General features: G+C 53.6%; 1 protein-coding gene and 1 pseudogene across 7 annotated transcripts; one reads left to right on the top strand and one right to left on the bottom strand.

The window, feature by feature from the left end:
- The first annotated feature begins 264 nt into the window (after positions 1-264).
- Positions 265-16412, top strand: RNF44 (ring finger protein 44). Of its 7 annotated transcripts, XM_029216908.1 has the most exons (12): positions 383-459; positions 1196-7044; positions 11546-11697; positions 11906-12095; positions 12276-12443; positions 12848-13024; positions 13131-13292; positions 13375-13499; positions 13817-13904; positions 13993-14114; positions 14251-14350; positions 14554-15602. In XM_029216908.1, the coding sequence occupies exons 3-12, from the start codon at positions 11591-11593 to the stop codon at positions 14614-14616; spliced, it is 1302 nt and encodes a 433-aa protein (XP_029072741.1). In that variant the 5' UTR covers positions 383-459; positions 1196-7044; positions 11546-11590; the 3' UTR covers positions 14617-15602. The 7 variants fall into 7 exon arrangements, with proteins under 7 accessions (XP_029072743.1, XP_029072745.1, XP_029072741.1 ...); XM_029216910.1 differs by lacking the exon at positions 1196-7044 and having other exon boundaries at positions 265-459; XM_029216912.1 differs by lacking the exons at positions 383-459; positions 1196-7044 and adding an exon at positions 268-318.
- On the bottom strand, positions 15547-21051 carry LOC114892174 (annotated as a pseudogene).
- Between the last annotated feature and the right edge of the window lie 123 nt (positions 21052-21174).

Genomic DNA, 21174 nt, shown 5'->3' with positions numbered 1-21174 from the left:
GAGGGGAACAAACTGTCCGCTAAGGGAAGGTTCTTTGAACGACCACGGAGTCGTAATATCTTTCCTATTTAGTCACTCGCCAAGGGCACACAGTAGTAAGGGGGCGGCTGGAAGGCCAGGCCCCGGACTCTTTGCCCTTGCGCGCCCTTTGCCGCTGGACACTGAGTGGGCGTGGCCGAAACACGCTCCTCCTCCTCCCACCCTCCGCTCCCGCGCGCTTGGTGCAGTCCAGGTACTTCCATACACCCGCGGGAGGGAGGGTGAAGCTGCGCAGCCGGCGTGGACCCCGCGCGCGCGTGCGCGCGCCCGGGCGAAGAGGTTCGTGGACGGTTCCACTGCCTGGGGCCAGAGGGGGGGCCGCGGCAGGCGGCGCGAGCCGCAGCTGGACCGGGACCCCCGGCTGCAGCGGGAGCGACGCTTCGGCCTCCCGGTGGGGGTGGAGCCCCGCCGCGGCCCCAGGTAACGCCCGGCCTGGACCCTGCGCCTTGCGCCCCAGGCGCGGGGCCAGAGAGACGGAGCGATAGGGGGCGGCCGCGGGCTGGCAGTGTAGCACAGGGACCTCCAGCGAGGCCGCTGCCTGCGCCCGCAGAGCCGGAGCTCGCTGTCCCGGGACCCGGAGCCAGAGCTGCTCCGCCCGGTAGGTCTAAGAGCCCGAGTACGGGAGGCCCTGGGAACTACGAGTCCCAGCGTGCCCTGCGCCCCACTCATGCCCCGATCGCAACCCCTGGCGAGTGTCGGCTTCGGCTGGGCCCCAGGCGCCCGGGACAGAGCTGCAGTCCTTTGGCCTCGTCACGGCTGCCCCAAACACTTTACCAACGCTCCTTGTCCCAGCCGCTGGGGATCCAGAGCGACCCGAGCCCTGCCCTGGGGCTGCTGCGGGTCCGGGGAACAGACCGCCGCGCGCCAGCGGCTTGGTTACTGCTTTGAGGGCGTAGGAAGGCGGGGACTCCAGACGGTCTGTGTCTTGTCCAAGGTCACACACCTTCTGTTGCCTGAGGGCTATTAAGCCCGAGTCGAGATGGTGTCGGGGGCAGGAAGGAGATGTGGGTGTAGGAAACTGGCCTTGGATAGAGGGAAAATGGGGAATTCGGCTGGATTCATCTCTCCCTGGGTCTGCCAGGCACCCCCATTCTTACAGCCCCCGATTTTCATCACCGGATGATGTGGTGATGGTACCTGGCTCCTTCCTCTGCAGACCCTGCGGGTTCCAGTGGTGAGAGCTACAGCGGGGAGGTAGTCAGAAAGGGGAGCCCCTCCCAACGCCCTACCCTCAAAGCTCACACATTCAAGCGCAGACCCAGACCCAGAAAGCCAGGCAGGTACCGCCGAAGATGCACACACAAGTGAGAGCCACTATTGACTCATTGAGGTAGGTATAATCACCCCCATTTTACACCTGGACAAACTGTGAGCCTCATAGAGGTGGTGACTTCCTCAAGGTCACCAAGCTGATAAAAGGCAGAGCCAGGGTCCAAGCCTCGGTGGGCTGGTTTCAGAGGCTCTGTATTTAACCATCAGTGTATGCCTGCCCCCTCAGTAGCCTATAGGAGATGAACAGCAGTGCTACACACACTAAGTGCTCAGTAAATGTCATCTGTCATTAGTGTTGTCATCATCCTGGTTTTACAGATGAGACTGAAGAAGAGTGAGACCACATAAGTGACCAAGTCTCAAAGCTGGAGCCAGAGTGCTGCAGCCCTGAACCCAGACCTGGGAACACCTTTACAGACACTCTGCCCTCCCCCATATGCACAAACAGCCTCTGCTTTTTAGGGGAGACAAAGCTTGGGGCTCAGGTGTGTTCAGGCCTGTCCTGAGCAGAGAGGACTTGGCAGGGGGCCTGTCAACCCCCAGCCTGGAGCGTGAGGCTCAAGTCTGATGCCCTGGGGTAGCTGGGAGGTCTGTGTCCTGAGCTGGCTTTACCAGGCTGTGTTGTGTGTCCCTGGATGGTCCCTCAATCTCTATGTTCTGCCAGCTCCACTTGGGAAGGCCCTGCATCTGGAGGAGAGCTTGAGGGGTCTTAGAAAAAAGGAGTGGAGTACTTTCTGATCCTGATGGAGGGAAGGAGGCAGCCAGCTGTCCAGGTCTTAGGTAGGCAGATGGAGCAGGGGAGGGCTCCAGCAGGAACCGATGACCCCACCTTCTTCCTGCCTGCACAGAATCCCTCCCATCTCCTGCAGAGGAGGCCTGGGAGTGGAAGCTGGATTGTAGCATCCAGTACTTTGCACTCGAGGGACCAGGATTCAAATCCCTCTCTGCCACTCTTCCACTCTGGGATCTGGAGAGTCTCTTGCCCCAGGACATCTGTGCTTTTGATTATTGAGCAACACTTGGGGACCCTGTGTTGGCATTTGCATTGCATGCACCAAACTTAATGTTCGTTTAAAATGTGATCCCAGGTTTGCCCCTTGATGGCTGTGTGATGGTGGGTGAATCATATCCTCTCTTGCCCAAGCTTCTTGGAGCAAACACTGGTACCTAGCTCTTAGGTCATTGGAAGGACCAATGAGATGATCAGGGTAGGATTTGCCCAGATCATGCAGAAGACTCTAGAACCCTGATTTCTCCACAGAGCTTCGAGGCAGATGCCTGGGCAAGAGTGAGCCACCCCCACCTGGGCCACACTTCTGGGATCTGTGGCAAGGGGAGTCATTTATTTAGCCACTTTCCTCATCTGTGTAAGGTGAAAGTAACAGAACCTGCCTTCAAGGGAGTGGGGGTGGGATGATAAGAATGGGGCACAGAGTAGGCATGCAGGCCGTTGGGCCCACGTTGGGGTTCCAAAGCATAAGACTTGTCAGTGAACCTGAGAGGAAAGTCCAGACTTCTGACTTCTCTGGGAAATCTGGTAAAATTGAGCCTCCCTCCCTCTTGCTCCAGAGTGATTCTGCATGCACCCAGCAAGGTTTTTCAGAGGGAGATGTGTTATTGGCCTCCGGTCCTGGGGGGAACCCAGAGGTCTGTGGGAATTTACTGAGGGCCTCCCAGGGGCGTAAACTAGAGGGTCATGCATGAGAGAACACAGGGCAAGGATTTCCTGGCCCTGAAGCATCAGGGGCAAGGAAGGGCAATACAGAGTCCCTTCCTTGGGCATCCAAGGAAGTGTGAGCCAGGCCCTGCTGCGGGTAGGGAGAGCAGTCCCATGGAGATACCTTCTGCCATCCTGATGTGGTGTGATAATAGTCATGCCGTATATTGAAGAAGCCAGCAGATGGTCAGGAGAGGCTCCGAGGAGGCAGCCTTTGAGCTGAGCCCCGAAGGTTGAGCAGGGTTTGGCCAGAGGTGAGTAGGGGTGTTGAGGACATTTTAGACTGAGAGAATGGCACAGTCAGAGGCTTGGTGGCTTCAAAGGAGTAACTGGATTGTGGAGTAGTTACTGGAGTCGCTTTCTGAGGGTGGGGAGTGGTAAAGGATTTTCACATTGTGGCCTCGGGCAAGTCACTTCACCTCCTTGAGCCTCAGATCCTCAACCATAAAATGAGACTGGTTACCCCTGTGGTGTCTGCCTCTCAGTGAAGGCTGAATGTCAGTGCAGTTAAAAATGCTGTATCCTCTTCCGCCAGGAGGAGATTCTTTATTTATTTATTTATTTTTGGCTGTGTTGGGTCTTCGCTGCTGCGCACGGGCTTTCTCTAGTTGCAGCGAGTGGGGGCTACTTTTAGTTGCGGTGCGCGGGCTTCTTGTTGCAGTGGCTTCTCTTGTCGCAGAGCACAGGCTCTAGGCGCGCCGGCTTTGGTAGTTGCGGCACGCGGGCTCAGTAGTTGTGGCGCATGGGCTGTAGAGCACAGGCTCAGTAGTTGTGGTGCACGGGCTTCGTTGCTCCACGGCATGTGGGATCTTCCCGGACCAGAGACTGAACCTGTGTCCCCTGCTTTGGCAGGCGGATTCTTAACCACTGTGCCACCAGGGAAGCCCAGAAGGAGATTACTGAGTGAGACACGAAGCAATCATAACAGGGTTGTGTGCAAATTAAATGGCATGAAGTGAAGGTCAGGGTGTGTCTAGGCCTGAGTTCAGAGACAGAGGAGTTCAGTACAAGCTAGAGACTTCACAGCTTCCTATAAGAGGTGAGATGGGAGCAGAGCCTCAAGGGACAGAGAAGAGGAATGGATTCGTAGAAAGGAAGAGAGAGAGCATCTCAGGCAGGGAAGGCCAGAGGGAGCACTGCCATGGTCGTGGGAGAGAGGCTGGGGAGAGGTGAGCCTGAAAAGTTTGGTAAGGGGGGCTTCCCTGGTGGCGCAGTGGTTGAGACTCCGCCTGCCGATGCAGGGGACGCGGGTTCGTGCCCCGGTCCAGGAAGATCCCACATGCCGCGGAGCGGCTGGGCCCATGAGCCATGGCCGCTGAGCTTGCGCGTCCAGAGCCTGTGCTCCGCAACGGGAGAGGCCACAGCAGTGAGAGGCCCGCGTACCGCAAAAAAAAAAAAAAGTTTGGTAAGGGAAGCTTGTCTTGTTAAACAGAGCCCTGAAAGCCAGGCATTAGGGAGCCATTGCAGGTTCTATCCCTACACAGGCAAGCAGGGGGGTGGTCTTAACAATGTAGGCAGTTTGAATGTGGGAAGGATTTTCTGATTGCTTTTACAGAGTGAGAAAAATAAAAGGTTGGAAGGGATTTAGGAGAAGGGAGAGTTGCTGATAAGGAGATGGTTAGAGAAACGCAACCCCATTTATTCTCATGCACACGTAGTTTAACTATGATGGATAGAGTTTGGCATTCCAGGTAACATCTGTAGCACTGCATCATGAACTTGATCTTCTGTCCTTAAGAGATATGCAAACATATCTCTAAGTGGGTACCATTTTCAGTCATTGTGTTGCTGGCTGCCATCCACATTGTGGTGTCAGATTGTTGCTGGTCTAAACAACACCTGGATAAGCATGTCTGTTCCCCAGCTTCCTTCTGGATTATTTCCACTGGATACCCTTTCCAAAGGGGGATTTCTGACTCTAAAGGAACACAAGTTTTTTATGGCTTAAAATATTTAAAACATACTCTTTCACAGTAATTTTCTTTAGAATTTTCAGTAGGTTATACTGTATAGAGTTTTTCTTGTTTTGTTTTTAAGGAGCAAATGTACAAAAGCGTATACAATAAAAAGTCTATCCTGACCCAGTGCTCTCCTCCAGTTCTCCCTGAGGACAGTTATTAATCAGTCTCCTGTATATCCTTCCAGGAATATTCTATATACAGATACTGTATATATCCAATTTTTAAAAACATTGATACTGTTATACTCTGTTCAGTATCTTTCTTTCAGTTTTTAAATTTGGGATTATGAAATATACCAAAGAAGCATAGAAAATCACACACACACACCCAGCAACCCCACCACACAGGCTTAACAAATGTTTAACATTTTTTGCTGGTATCTTGTTTAGGGCTGTGCTGGAGGTAACCCTATGTCAGTGCAGCTGCATACAGAGGAGTCCAGTTATTGATTATATGCATAATTTATTTGACCTGTTCCCAGCTCCCAGCTTTTTTTTTTTTTTTTTTTTTTTTTTTTGCTATCGATGTAGAGATAATACCCCACTTTGTATAACGTCTGCCTGGGGAGGCGTCGAGGCAAAGGGGAACGACGCTGGGCTTTGGCTTGGGTTCAAGTATCTGCTCGGCCACTCTTCCTCGCTTTGTAACCTGGGGTGAATGACACCCCTCTTGATTCTCTCTACCCATCTGTAAAATGGGCAGGTTGTAGTAATGCGTCTCATAATTGCTAGGAGTACAGTAGAAAACTAAAGACTTCATTGGGTTTAGTTCCCCAATCCCCCTAAGCAGGGAGCTCTCCGAGGCCTCGCCTAGAGCAATTAGAGCGCGGGACGACTGCTGCTCCAGCTTCAAACTGTTCCCCGCCCTTTTCCCGGCCCACGCTGGGGGCGGGGTGTTTAAATGTCTCTGTGACGGCAACGCGAGCCGGGCCAATCCCTCCCGACAAGCGTTAGCTTATTTGCATGGGTTGCCCATTATTGGTTCGTTGGGCAATCCAACCCCTCCCAACTTTTTAAAGCCACCGCGCAGTATAAACAAGGAGATGCGAGGCGGCCAGGCCATGATGTCATCGCGGCGCAGTAGCTTTCGGGGCTGACGTCATCTCCGGGGAGGTTGCCGGCCCAGGGCTGTTAGAGCCTTCCTAACCACTCGGACTGGCTTAAGAGCCGCTCCTGCCCCGTCGAAGGTCAGGTCCATTGCACTTGTGTCCCAGGCGCCGTCCCAAGGAGGGGACCGTGACACAGTAAGTCCGGGCTGCGGCTCTCCCGGCGGGACCCACTTCTATGGCGGGGAAACTGAGCCTCAGAAGCATGAGTGATTTGTGAGTTTGCATAGCAGGTTAGAGTTACAGCCAATTTGTCTTGCTTACCGCGCTGTCTCCCGTCTTTAGGTCAGACCATGTGGCCCCGCCCCTTTCCTGTGATGGCTGCGGGCACTTTAAGTGAGGAGGTGGGGGCGAGAGGAGGTTTTAAAAAAAAAAATCTGCCTTCCAAGATGGCGGCCCACTAATCACGTGCCGAGTCTCGGCGAATGATTGGCTCTTGGCGCCCCCGAGGGGCGGAACTCTTAGCACGGGGCGGGGCCCTCGCGGGGAGCAGCCGGCTACTGTTTGCCGGAACCTCCCGGCGCGCCCCCGCGAGCCCCCCTCCCGCCCGGCGCGCGACCCCGCCGATTCGAATGTTGTGAATCAAATGTGGGGTTTGTTACATTCCGCTGCCGCCGCGGACAGTTCTTAAAGGGCCAGTCGCCGGCAGCTGCGCAAACCCGGCCGCGTCCTGCGCCGCCTCCCGCTCCCAGAGGGCCTGGGCCGAGAGACTGACCGCGCGTGGGCCTCGCGAGGCAGACGCCCGGCGGACGGACAACAAAGAAAGAGGGCCCCGGAAGGAGCCGGACTGCCCCCGGACCGGGGGGGTGGGGAAGGGAGCACATTGTTCCTCAGGGCGGGGGCTCTTAAAGGGTCCAGGCAGCACACTCCCACCCACCCCCCGCCTCTTGCCCAGCTTGGCCGTCCTAGATCGGGAACAAAGGAGTCAACGTGTGGCCAGGCGGCCGAAGGTGAGTCGGGGCCAGAGCCCCCAGCTCCCGATTTCCGCATCCCTGGAATTCCTGCCCCCCCCTTCCCCTGGGACTGAGGGCTGTGATCTAGCTGGCTCTGCAGGAGTTAATTACGGGCAGTCCGGAGGGGAGATGGCGAGGCCTCTAGAATCCGGGACCCCTCCCCACCCCCAGCGCCCCCCAAGGCCAGGCCGAGTCTCCCTTCTCCAGAGGCAGAGCGCTGCGGTTGGAGAGGAAGGAGCCGCCCCCTCCCCCTGCCGCCGCCACTTCCTTTGTTGTTGCTTTTGTCTCACTCCGAGCACATGGTCCGGGATCCTCGGCTCTTAAAGTCACAGCGCTCTGGCCCCGACGCCGCCGTATGGCCTCCAGCCCCCGATGTCCCTCCGAGCCCGGCACAAAGGAGTGAGAGGGGGACGAGGGAGGCCCCTCTCTGGGCGAGTATCTGTACCACGTCCTCCCCACCCACGTCCCCAGTCCCAGGGAGGGGTGGCTGAGGAAGCTCCCCGAATCCCGCAACCTGCTCCTGGCCCACATTGAGGAGGGGCCTGCTCCTCAGGGACACTGGTTTCCTCCCCCAGTAATGTGACCACCTGGTTTTTTGCGTCTTGCCTCTTGTGGCTTTATTTGGGAGCTCTGGGAAGGAGAGATTTCCACTCCCATTTTACAGTTGTGGCAACTGAGGCTCACAGAAGGGAAGATTTCCTTGACCAAGGTCACCCAGGGAGTCTGGGCTGGCCAACAACTCTTAACTCAAAGCCTGGTGGTCCTGCTCTCAGCTGCCTCCAGGCACCACAGTTAGGGAGCTCTGCTTGCCCACCAGTCAGTGCTGGGCCCAACCCGCCTCTTTTTCGAGGGGTGGGAGGGGGGCTTCTCAGCCTGCCTGAGTCTGCTCCTGTTCTCAGGGCCTGACTTAGCTTATCTGCAAAACAGTCCCTGTACCTGCAAACAGCCCCCAGGCCCAAATGATATGTCAGGGTCTCCCTAGACCAGGATGGGGATAGGAAGTAGGGAGTTGGCTGCCTCCTGGGGGAGGGGGTGGATGCAAGGTGCAGTCCCTGCTTCTGGGCGAGATTGGATTTAGGGACCCTCAAGACCCTTTTACGGAGACCTCACTGAGAGCCCAGCGCAGAGGAGGTGTGGTGAAAGGCAGAGCAGTTAGGTGGTGGCCTTGCTGTTTGACCTTGAGCAAGTTGCTGCTCCAGCTCTGGGCCTTACTTGCTTCTTTCCACAATAGGTCTAGTCAGGATGCCTGAAGGAGAAAGCTCTCCTGATCTCCTTTAGGGCCTGCAGTAGAGAATTGGCATTAGGTAATTCTTGAGGTTACTGATGGTAATGAGAGTCAGGGGTTGAGGAAATCTGGGCCTAACGGGCCAGCCAGGACTAATTCTGTCCTTCTTTGGCTTTGTGGTCTGCAGCAAGTTACTTTCTTTCTCCTGGTCTCAGTTTCCTCAACTGTGAAGTGGGTGAGTTCCCCATGGGCCATCTCTGTCTCCAGTCAAGAACCAGGGTCCCCTCCCTTGCCAGCTGGGAGGGGATATTCCCTGAGGGAGGCATGTTTCCCAGCTGCCTCCTGCGGAGCTTAAAATAGCATCTTTAAGCTGCTTGGGGGGTGGGAGTGAAGGTCAGCCTGTTGTATTTTCTGATAGTGATCGTTCACACCTAAGCTTTACAAATCAGTGCAGCAGCCTTTAAGCAGTCCTGGGAGGTGATTACTGGGCTATTCCCATTTTACAGATGAATAAACTGAGGCTCAGAGAGGGGAGGCGATGTGCCCAATCCTCAGCCAAGACTCTGGCCAGAAGTCAGGGTATTGTGTGTAAGAATGCAAGGGTCAACACTGTCATCTTTGGCACCATCAGTCACAGCTAGAGGCCTTCTGTCTGGTGGTTGGGTTTCTCGGCTCCTTGCCACTTCCTTTCCTGAGGTGTGGGTGTCCTTGAAGAGGCTGGCCAGAGCAGATTCCCATGGGCCTAGGCCTCTGTGATTCTGCACCCCTGAGCCTTGACACTGCCCGGACTTCAAGACAGCCTGGCACAAGAGGAGCAGTTGAGGCCACTGCCATGTCCCAGAGCACTCACAGCTCCAACTGACTGGCCTTGGACCTCACTTCTCTGAGCCTCAGCATGCCTACTTCTGAAGGTTGCTATGAGGACTTACCAGGATGGCACATGGGAAGTATTGTGTACTCCTCATAGGCAGGACTGTGGGCTCCCAGGATCTCAGAGGTCAGTTAGAACAGAGGTTCTCAAGCACCTGCCTGTGCTGTAGAAACTGCTGGGGAATTTAGTAGAAATCTAGGTGCCCTTGTTCCCCAACCCTCCAAAGATTCTGATCCAAAAATCTGGGGTGGGTCAGGAGTCTGCTGTTTAAGTTATTTAGGGGTTTCCTCTGAGTCTCTCTTGGCCTTTGTTTGCTTGGCTGGATTATCAGCAGGAATCAAGGAGGCTGTGTGTGTACACATGAGTGTAAGGATATGCACTTGGCCCACGCTGGGGGCTCACGACCCGAGTCACCTGTGGTGGGCAGGCAAGGAATGAGCCTGGGGTGGCCTGGAGAGAAAACTCATGCCCAGAGTGAGGTGGGTCAAGCAGAAATGAGGGCCCAGTGGGACCAGATTTTCTGCTTCCTTCCCCCCGCCACACACACAACACACTGAAAGGACAGATTTTTTTATGTCCCAGTTTTTAATCATTGGCACTAACTTCACTGCTGCCAGACATGGCCTTAGACCTATGTAATTGGCTCTCCAGTGTGCATTTACCACATCAGGCCTGCCCTGTGCTGGACACAAGCTGGTCACTGGGCCCTGCCCACCCCTCTGCCAAGTGCTGGAGCCCAGGTTGGGTGGGAGAAATGTGAATTTCAGCTCTACTGTGGCTGTGGCCTTGGCCCTGTGCTGTCTTATCAGGTGAAGAGCCTCCCTTTCAGGCTCATTTTGAAAGTCAGGGCCCATGCACGTAAAGCCCAGCACAGAGGAAAGGAACAAGGTGTTGAGGGGACAGTACACCGGTTCCCTAGCTGTGTTAGCAGGGAGGTGACACTTAAAGCTGGGTATGAAGGAAGCATAGGAGTTTTGTTAGATGGAGGCAGGGCTCCCTGTGGCAGGAACAGCCAAAGGCTGGTCCTGTTGGATGCGCCCTTCAGCATTGCAGGGTCTGACAGGTTCCAGAGTTTTCCCTGCCAGGGTCTCATTCCAACCTCTGGAGTTAATGAGTGGTCCCCCCAACTTCCCCCACCTGGACCCTAGCTCCTGCCCCGCCCCCTTCTCACTCAACTTCCTCCCTTAGGTTTAGGTTCTTGCTTCCTCTTTTCTCAGCAAGCCCCACCTCCCACTTGGGGGCTGTGTTGGGTCTGGTTTGCATGCACTCCCCCCCCACACAAAGGGCCTGGCTGCACGCCAGACCCACCAGTTCACCAGAGGTTGACTTCCTTCATCACGTCCTGCCAGAACCCTTGGGCTGGACCCCTTCCCATCAGCATCAGTGTGCAGCAAGAGGCTGGTAGTCAGCCCACCTCCCAGCTTTGACACTTATTGTGAGGCCTTGGGCAAGTCCTTTCGTCTCTGAGCCTCAGTTTTCTCTTCTGCAAAATGAGGCTGACAGCACCTTACTTGAAAAGTAGGTGAAGTCCCATTTGGGTAGGCACTGTGGGAACAGAGTATGGAAAGAAAGTATACAGTCAGCTCTCTCTATCCATGGGTTCCACATCCATGGATGTAACCAATTGCAGATTTAAAATACTTAAGGAAAAAAATTCCATAAAGTTGCAAAAAGCAAAACTTGAATTTGTCACTTACATAGCATTTATTTACATTGTATTAGGTATCATAAGTAATGTAGAAATGATTTAAAGTCCATGGGAGGATGTGTGTAGATTATATGCAAATATTATACCATTTTATATAAGGGACTTAAGCATCCTCGGATTTGGGTATCGTGGGGGTCCTAGAACCAATCCCTCGTGGATACTGAGGAACGACTGTACTGACTTGGCTTGGACTGGGAACCCCGAGGGCAAGAACCAAGTCAGAACCTCTCACCTGTTACTAGTGGAAGGAGAACTAGGCCCCAGGCCTGTTTGCAATCCATCTTGAGCCAACCAGACAGAAGGGAGGAAGCTGGAGTCCCCTCAGGAGCCCCAGTTACCTAGAGGTCAGAGTTGTAGATCCCCACGCCAGGACAGGTTTTCCTGGAGACCCCACCCTGAGGGGGCCTTACCAGAGCCCCCTGGCCTGGAAGCATGCCGGCCAGCCCTCTGAACTTACCCTGAGGCGGACCCTGATCTCATTTCACAGAGCAGGAAACTAAGGCCTGGACTCCCTGCAGGCCAAGCCTGAACCCTAGTGCCAGAGCGCAGCCCTGCCTGGGGAGCCCAGGGTGTGGTGGGCATCAGTGGCCTCTGGAACCAGGCTGCAGAGGTTTGAATCTGTCTCCCCGACCCCTAATGCAGCAAGGGACTGGACTTCTCTGTACCTTAGTTCCTTTGTCGGTTTGCTTCCTAGGGTTGTGAGCCCTGGCCCAGCCCCTCCACCCCTCTGCCTCCCCTGATGCAGCCATGGGCTCTGGCAGTGACTAGGTGGCTGCCCTCTGCCCCTGTGGGTCAGCGGCGATTCTCTGCAGGACCCAGCAGCAGCCCAGGCCAGCTCTGGGGAAGGTAGGAGGGAACCTCCCAGTCCTGTGGAGCCCGGAGCCCCTGGTACTGGAGCTTTCAGCCTGGGCTGGGGCACAGGGGCCAGGGGTGGTAGGGCACAGGGCCCTGAGCTGTCTTCCTTCCCCAGTGGGTAGTGACCTTGGCTTCTCTCCATGCTCTGTGAATGAGCGGCCCCCGTCAGTGCTACTGGGGCTTCCTCTCTGTGGTGCAGCCCTGGCCGTGAGGGCCCCCTGGCCAGCCCACCTACCCAGGATGAGCGCTTACCCTCCCAGCAGCCGCCGACCCGACCAGCATACCTCCCCGTAGAGGAGCGCCGAGCCTCGGCTCCTGCCGGCGGGAGCCCCCGAATGCTGCACCCAGCCTCCCAGCAGAGCCCGTTCATGGTTGATCTCCACGAGCAGGTAAGCGGAACCCCCCCACGCCCACGCCCCGCTGCCCCTGGCCTCTGGCGAGCCGGTCTGAGGAGCAGAGGGAACAAGCCCTGACTTCACCTTCACCAGAGCTGGCCCGGCAGGACTTTGCTTCTCACCTGGGGGCAGCAGAGTGGCCTCCCTACAGTTCCTGGGTCTCTCCTCCTGCAGGTGCACCAGGGACCTGTCCCTCTGTCCTACACAGTCACCACAGTGACGACCCAAGGCTTCCCCTTGCCTACAGGCCAACACATCCCTGGCTGCAGCACCCAGCAGCTCCCAGCATGCTCCGTGATGTTCAGCGGGCAGCACTATCCCCTCTGCTGCCTCCCGCCCCCGGTGAGTGAGCGCCTGGGCCTCCTGCCCCGCCCCCAGCTGAAGGCCCCAGGCACAGGCCAGTGTCGGAACTGAGCTGAGCTTACAGCGCCCATCCAGGCTGTCAGTGTCTGCTCGGCTCCAGGCCACAGCCCTGTCCAGAACGGCATATGTGCGTTCACGTCCAGTGGGAGGGCACTTCAGAGTTCAGAGACCTCCCTGCTCCCAGTTCCTGCTTTATGGTTTGGAGTGGTAATTGTGGGTCTTAAGAGCAAGACGTCCTGCCTGGGAGGCCTAGGCCAGGGATGGATGGTCCAGAGGCCTTTGATTGGGACCACTCGCTGGGTGGAATGGCCCCTGGCCCAGCCACAAGCAGACCCAGCCCAGAGCCCAGAAGAACATTCTCCAGCCTCTGCCCCCTTTCTCAGCAGCTGATCCAGGCATGTACCATGCAGCAGCTCCCTGTGCCCTATCAGGCCTACCCCCACCTTATCTCCAGTGACCACTATATCCTGCACCCTCCACCGCCAGCCCCACACCCCCAGCCCGCTCATATGGCGCCTCTTGGGCAGTTTGTGTCGCTGCAGACCCAGCACCCACGTATGGTGAGTCTGAGCGATGGGTCTGATGCTAGAGGGGATGGCAAGTGGGGCAGGGAGGTGGGGGCTTTCCTTGTCACTGACTCTGCTGACTCACCCCTGCTTCTCCCAGCCCCTGCAGCGGCTCGACAGTGATGTGGACCTGCGGGGGGATCAGCACCCCCTGGGGAGCTTCACCTACTCCACCTCTGCCCCGGGCCCAACTCTGTCCCCATCCGTGCCCCTGCACTACCTGCCCCACGATACCCTGCACCAGGAGCTGTCCTTTGGTGTGGTAAGTGCCACTCCCCACCCAGGATCTAGGGTGACCGGGAGACAGGCCCATGGCTGACGTGCACCTGGCCCCCCTCTTGCAGCCATATTCCCACATGATGCCCCGGAGACTGAGCACCCAGAGATACCGCCTACAACAGCCGCTCCCGCCACCACCCCCGCCGCCTCCGCCACCACCGTATTACCCCAGCTTCCTGCCCTACTTCCTGTAAGTACCTACACATCTGCCCCAGAGCTGTGGTGCCCTGTTCTTCTGGGGCCTCTAGTGGTTAGACCCAAACACAGCCCCGTGGGGTCCCGGGGCCTCTCGAGCCACCTAGCATCCCCGCCAAACCATACATGCACACTCAACGCTCACCAGCTGGGCTCCCTGCCCTACTGCGACATCTTGGGACAGACACTGGGGTCCCTGGTGTGAACAGTGCAGAGTTCTGGGCTTTGTTTCATGGCGGGAGTCGGGAGCAGCTCTGCGCCCCTTACGCCTACTGACCTTGACCCCGGGCCCGCGTACCTATCTCCCCCTAGCTCGATGCTGCCAATGTCACCAACAGCAATGGGGCCCACCATCAGCCTGGATCTTGATGTGGATGACGTGGAGATGGAGAACTATGAGGTCCCGTGGAGCCCTGTCCTGGGAGGTGGGGGCTTGGGGGACTTCCAGCCCTGGCTGCCACTGACCCTCCCCTCCTGCACACGTCCAGGCCCTCCTGAACCTGGCAGAGCGGCTGGGAGACGCCAAGCCTCGCGGCCTCACCAAAGCGGACATCGAGCAGCTTCCATCGTACCGCTTTCATCCCGACAGCCACCAGTCAGAGCAGACGCTGTGAGTGCCCTGCGCCCCCTCCTGTCTCTCTGTGAGCACAGATGGGTTGCGGTCTTCCCAGGGTAGCGCTTCGTGCTCTGCCGCGAACCTGCCCTCGCCTTCAGTGTGCGGGTGACGCTCTGTGCCCTCCTCCCAGGTGTGTCGTCTGCTTCAGTGACTTCGAGGCACGGCAGCTGCTCCGGGTCCTCCCCTGCAACCACGAGTTCCACACCAAGTGTGTCGACAAGTGGTTGAAGGTAACGTAGCCACGCCCGCTCCCAGGTGTTCCTGGTGTAGTGAGGGAGGAGGGTGGACTGGAGGGCTTCCCTTCGTGTCCTCTTCAGCATCCAGAAGTGCCGGCTCCACTCAGGGAGCCAGGTCCCCACCGGGCAGCAGAACAGCCCCGGATGGGTTGGGGGTCCGGTGAGAGTGGAGCCTCATGTGCGGCTGCTCCCCCCAGGCCAACCGGACGTGTCCCATTTGTCGGGCTGACGCTTCCGAGGTGCCCAGGGAGGCTGAGTGAGGTCCACAGCCACCCAGGAGAACCCTGCCCAAAGCTCTGGAAACTCCGGGGGCCCCGGAAGGCCGGGGAGGGCGTGGCCCAGGCCTGCCCTGCCGTTCCTGCCTGCATCTCCAGAGCTGGTGCCAGGGTCAGCCCGAGAGAAGCCCCTGCAATAAGCCCTTGCATTTGCCAAGCTCCAAAGACTCCCTCCCCGTTTGCCCACCAGTCTAAAAGACGCCCGCCAGGGAGCGGCCTGAGAGTCCCTAACTCAGTCTCTCCTGTTTGCCCTCGGGTCTGTCTCCTTTTCTTGCCGGCCCTGGGAGCCAGGGGTTCATTCCCCTCGTGTGGCTGGTGGAGATCCTTGGCCCCGGGATGGGCAAAGGGGGTGCTGTCCTCGGTCGCCTGGTCTCTTGCACTGAAGTGGTGTGCTCTCTGCTCAGGTGGCACTGACAGGCGTGGACAGACAGTGGCAGGAGGCCAGTGGGTTCTCCTGCCTTGACCCCAGACAGACTCAGGCAGCCAGCCCCACCCAGGTTGCTGTGGGGTGGGGCTGGCTCCCTAGAGGACCCTCACCTCGGGTACAACATTCCTGCCCCAAGCCCAGGCTGGAGGGCATCAGAGCCAACCTCCCGAGCAGGTGGGAGGCAGGCCCTGACCCGGGACGGCATGTATCCTGAGGGGGCCTGGACCAGGCCAGGGAGAGTGATTTCCTGTGTTGCTGGTGGCTGCCCCTGCCTGGCGGTGACAGGGCCCAGACCCATGCCCCATCTCCCCTCTCTGTCGTTTTGCATGAACGTGAGGAGCAGCAGTTTTTGTTTATTCATTTGGCCCAAAATCACGTGTAGGATTTGAGGGTGTGGATTTTTTAAACAATTTCTTTTCTTTTGGTTTAATGGGCGGGGGGGTGTATAGGGACCAACCAGGACCAGGTGCCCAGGGGCAGGGAATGGTCTAGTGGTGCCGCCTGGTCTGCATGCATGTGCGCGGCTGGGGCGGGGCCAGGCGGCTGGCGGTCATGGGTGGGGTTGGGGGGGCGGGGGGGGGGGCTGTGCTCAGCTGATAACTGCCATGCACTGTACTGCACACGTCCCCAGAGCCTACCGGGACCGTACGCTTTTCAGGGCATTTCTCCCTCTCTAGCCAGGGCCTGTCTCCCACCTGCCTGGGCGTGTCTCCTCCAGGGAAGTCCCAGGGGGACAGGGTCCAAGGAGGGTGTGGACCCCGCCTCCAGGGGCCCCCTCCCAGCCTGAGCCCTGCCCTCCAAGACCTGGAGGAGCCCCCGGAGGGTCTGGCCGAGCTCCCTACCCTCACCCACCCGGGTCCCATTCCGTTTCTTCCTCACCCCCCCCGCTGGGGTTGCTGCCCCGAACGAACCGCGTGTGGGGCCGGCACATCCTAGCAGGCAGCCCCTGGCGCCTGCTGCCTCAGGGATGCTCCAACCACCCTCGTTCTCCCGCAGCGGCCCTGGCCCACCACCTCCCCCCAGCCTGCCGTGGGGCCCCATCAGCCTGGCCCCCACCCCATGGAGAACCCAGAGTCTTACTGTATATAACTCCAGGTGACATTTCTATATTTATAGCAGTGTTGAAACCCCACCTGTTTTACACAGAGAACTACCCTCTCCGACCCCCTCCCTTCCCCACCCCCCAAAAAAAAGGTTTTCGAAACCCTTAACGGTTCCTGGGGCAGGTGGAAACAGGCTCACGGATGGTGTGTTGACTGCAGCAGTGATTCCAACGAGCAGCTATTGGGGGGGAAACACAACATTTAAAAAAAAAAAGTAAAAAAAAAAAGATTTATAAAACAATTATTTAGGATGTTTGTGATTTGCCGACCTTGCTATAGATGCCATGTTACCAATGATTTCCTGTGGTGGGGGCTTGTCATTGTTTACTCTTTTATTTACCAACTTCTGGCCTAGGCATGACAGTGGGTGCTGTCCCCCAGCCCTGGCTGGGCCCAGTGCCTGTGTTCTGTGTTAGAAAGGTCTTTTATATATATATATATATATATATATATATATATATAAAATTACATATATATATATATAAATATATGTAATTTGGGGGGCCCTGTTCCTTGCACATTTTACAGTTACCTCATTTTTCCCATGTATGTATTTGAGAAAATGCTAATATATAGAGAAAAAAATGGTTCTTAAAGCTTAAATGTGTGGTTTTCTCCATTCCATTGGATTCACATTGGTTTGTAGCATTTAACATAACTAGTATGTTGTATTATATATGTGTATACTGATTGAAATTTTTAACAGATTTGTACTTTTTTTAAAATGAAACTTGCTAGTTCTGCTTGACCAAGTAGTGCAATCATTATTTTTTTTAATATTGTTGCTGATTTCAGAGGGATATTCACTAATAATAAATGTATGATGTATATCGAGTACTGCCCAAGCTGCCTTTGGCTGCCTGTGTTCTCATCCTTTTGATGGGAAGCGCGCGTGGGGGTGTCGGTCTGAGGGTGGGTAGGGGACAGGGATGAGGGGGGCAGAAAAGATTGTTCTTCGCTGTGGAATCTTGGGGGAAATGATACCTCCTGATGGAAAGGGATCTACGGGGCCAGTTCAGTGACAACTTGCTCCAGGCCACACTGCTTCACGGGCAAATTAGGATTCTGTTGGCAACCGACAGGATTCCATCTAACTGGTTTGAGGGAAGCGGCACTTAACTAGTCTGTCATTTAAGTTCTGGAGGGAGGTTCTGCTTCAGCCTGACCAGATGGGGTTCAGGCATGTCCTAAGGAACCAGGTCTCTCTTCATCTTACAACTTTGTTCTGCCTGGTGCTTCCTGGTACCTCTAGCTCAGTTTCTTCTAATTTAGCATCATCTCCATGCAAAAACTGTTTTTCCCCCCCAGTAATTCTAATAATTCCTGGTCTGGAGTCTTGTTAGACCAACAGGTTGCACGCCCATCCCTGAAACGTGTGCTACCGTTAGGGAGCTAGAACAGCATGACTGGCCCAGCCTGCATTACATACCCACCACCCATGGACCCCACTGAACCTATAAGGATTTGAGCCCCTGATCCTCAAGCTCAGTGGGGACGAAGGGCCCGAGAGCCACTAAAGGGGCCAGACTGGTGATGTGGGTACGTTCCTCTTCTCCATGGTGGCGTGTGGTATGGCAGGGCTGCCCGCTGACTTGGTAGTATGTCAAAGCAGCATGGTCAGGGGCAGGAGACCTGTTGTGCCTGTCTGTGATGCCACTATCTGTGACCTTGGTCAGGGGACTTCTCGTTCAACCTTTGGATCATCGGCAAATTAAGGGTCAGACTCAGTTGAGTGGCTCCCTAAGTGTGTTTCAGAGAAAGTCTTGTGGAACATAATGGAGTTTGTGCAAAAAAGGACTCTGGTAAGATAAGTTTGGGAAATTCCATGTTGAGAGTAACAGCCTATATCGCAGGGCTTTTCTGAGCCTTGGCTATGCTGATGTGTGTTGTAAATGTCTAGCAGTGGATACATACTCTGGGCAGCATTTCCTACATTGGGATTCTTTGGCCACATGCCAGGCCAAGTTGCATTCTCTGGAACACACTGAGGCATGGTGCACTAGATGAGTGGTAGGAGCTGAGTTCCCAGTCTGAGCGAATTGTCAGATGGGGAAGTCTCTAAGCTTTTTTTCAGTATTTCAAAAAGCCTGTAGGAAAGGAAAATCACAGATCGTATCAATGGATGCAAAAAAATTTTTTTGGCCAAAATTCAACATTCATTCATGATAAAACTTGACAAGATCATCTATACAAAAACCTACAGCTAACATCATCCTTAATGATGTGAAAGACTAGGTGCTTACCAGCCCTGAGATCAGGACAGGCAAGGATATCTGCTTTCACCAGTTCTATTCAACATCATACTGGAAGTCCTAGCCAGCACAACAAGGCAAGAAAAAGGAAATGAAATTAGGAATGCAGATTAAAATGGAAGAAATCAAACTAACTCTATTGTAGATGATATGATGAAGATCTATGTAGAAGATTCCAAGGAATCTACAAATAACTAGAACTAAATGAGTTCGTCAGGTCATAGGATATAAGATCAATATACAAAAATTAATTGTATTATTTCTACATACTAGCAATGAACACATGGAAATGGAAATTAAAAACCTGATGATACTATTTACAATCACTTGAAAGACAAAAGAAACATGTAAATCTAACAAAACATAAGACTTGTATGTTGAAAACTACAAAACACTGATGAAACAAGGCAAAGACCTACACAGAGAAACATGTCATGTTCTTGGATTGGAAGACTCAGCATAGTAAATTGTCATTTCTTCCCAAAGTAATCTCTAGGTTTAATGCAATTCCTATTAAAATCCAGCAAAGTTTTGTGGGTTTTTTTGACATATTGCCATGCTTATTTTAAAATTTACATGAAAAGGTAAAAGAAACCAGAGTAGCTAAGACAATTTTTAGAGTAAAGTGAGAAGAATCACTGCCTGATTGCAATATTTCACTGAAGAGATGCATTAAGACAGTTTATCAGGAGAGGGATAGACAAATAGATCAACGGAACAGAATAAAGAACCCAGAAATAGACCCACACAAGTACAACCAACTGATTTTGGAACATTCAATGAAGAATAGTTTTTTTCAACAAATATTACTGGAGTAATTGGAAAGCCATAAGCAAAAAGAAAAAAATCATAAATTTAAAGGTGAAACATGAAACTAGAAGACGTTTAGAAGAAAACAAGTGAAAATCTTCACTGGGATCTAGGGCTAGGTGAAGAATTCTTAGGTATGATACCAAAAATTCCATAATGTTCAACATCACTGATCATTAGAGAAATGCAAATCAAAACTACAATGAGGTATTACCTCACACCAGTCAGAATGGCCGTCATCAAAAAATCTACAAACAATAAATGCTGGAGCGGGTGTGCAGAAAAGGGAACCCTCTTGCACTGTTGGTGGGAATGTAAATTGATACAGCCACTATGGAGAACAGTATGGAGGTTCCTTAAAAAACTAAAAATAGAACTACCATACGACCCAGCAATCCCACCACTGGGCATATACCCTGAGTAAACCATAATTCAAAACAGAGTCATGTACCACAATGTTCATTGCAGCTCTATTTACAATAGCCAGGACATGGAAGGAACCTAAGTGTCCATCGACAGATGAATGGATAAAGAAGATGTGGCACATATATACAATGGAATATTACTCAGCCATAAAGAGAAACAAAATTGAGTTATTTGTAGTGAGGTGGATGGACCTATAGTCTGTCATACAGAGTGAAGTTAAGTCAGAAAGATAAAATCAAATACCGTATGCTAACACATATATATGGAATCTAAAAAAACCCCAACAAAATGGTTCTGAAGAACCTAGGGTCAGGACAGGAATAAAGACGCAGACGTAGAGAATGGACTTGAGGACACGGGGAGGGGGAAGGGTAAGCTGGGACAAAGTGAGAGAGTGGCATGGACTTATATACACTACCAAATGTAAAATAGATAGCTAGTGGGAAGCAGCTGCATAGCACAGGGAGATCAGCTCGGTGCTTTGTGAGCACCTAGAGGGGTGGGATAGGGAGGGTGGGAGGGAGACGCGAGAGGGAGGAGGTAATGGGGATATATGTATATGTATAGCTGATTCACTTTGTTATAAAGCAGAAACTAACACACCATTGTAAAGCAATTATACTCCAATAAAGATGTTAAAAAAAAGAAAAAGTCCATAAAAGAAAAAAACTGAAACTTGAACTTCGTCAAAAATTAAAACCTAATTTGCAAGTCACATATCTGACAAAGGACTCATGTCAGATATATAAACAGCTCACAAAACTCAGTGAAAATCAATCCAATTAAAACATGGGCAAAAGGCATCAACATACATTTTAGCAAAGAGGATATTTATTGTGTTCAACACTATTAGCCATTAGGGATACACAAGTTAAACCACAATAAGATTATTACACCTATTAAAACAACTAATATAATAGTGACAATGTCGAATTCTGACAAGGATACAGATAAATTTGATTTCTCATACGTTTTTGGTGGGAATGTTAAATAGCACAGCTACTCTGGAATATAGTTTGGCAGTTTCTTTTTTATATTTTAAAACCGTGTTTAAAATATTAATTTTGATGCAGTCTATCATAAATAAGTCAGTAGAGATGCATCTGTGAAGTAAGAGCCGTGTGCCACTGGTTGGTGAGCACTGTTCCAGCTCATCCCAGCCAGAGCGCACGCCTTCCATGTTGTTCCTGTCCATTGATTGCTTCCAAATCCAGATGACCAAATAGTCATTGATCCCCAAAGTAAGCTCAAAATAGGTTGGCTCAGCCATTCCCAGCATCTGCACCCCTCTTAAATCCTGGGTAAACCAAGATAGGCATAAAAACCCCCAGCAAGTGGCAAATTGGCCGCTCTTGAAGAGCTGCTGCAGCCCCTGCTCTGCCGCTTTGCCCAGCTTCACCATGGTAATGGCCCAGCATTTTCTTATAAAACTGAACATGCGGGCTTCCCTGGTGGCGCAGCGGTTGAGAGTCCGCCTGCCAATGCAGGGGACACGGGTTCGTGCCCCAGTCCGGGAAGATCCCAC

This window comes from Monodon monoceros, unplaced genomic scaffold, assembly GCF_005190385.1.
Source record: "Monodon monoceros isolate NGI ecotype Baffin Bay Population unplaced genomic scaffold, NGI_Narwhal_1 Super_Scaffold_12, whole genome shotgun sequence".
Classification (NCBI taxonomy): Eukaryota; Metazoa; Chordata; class Mammalia; order Artiodactyla; family Monodontidae; genus Monodon; species Monodon monoceros.
The sequence above is the reverse complement of the archived record's forward strand: the minus strand, read 5'-3'. Positions and strand labels throughout refer to the sequence as shown.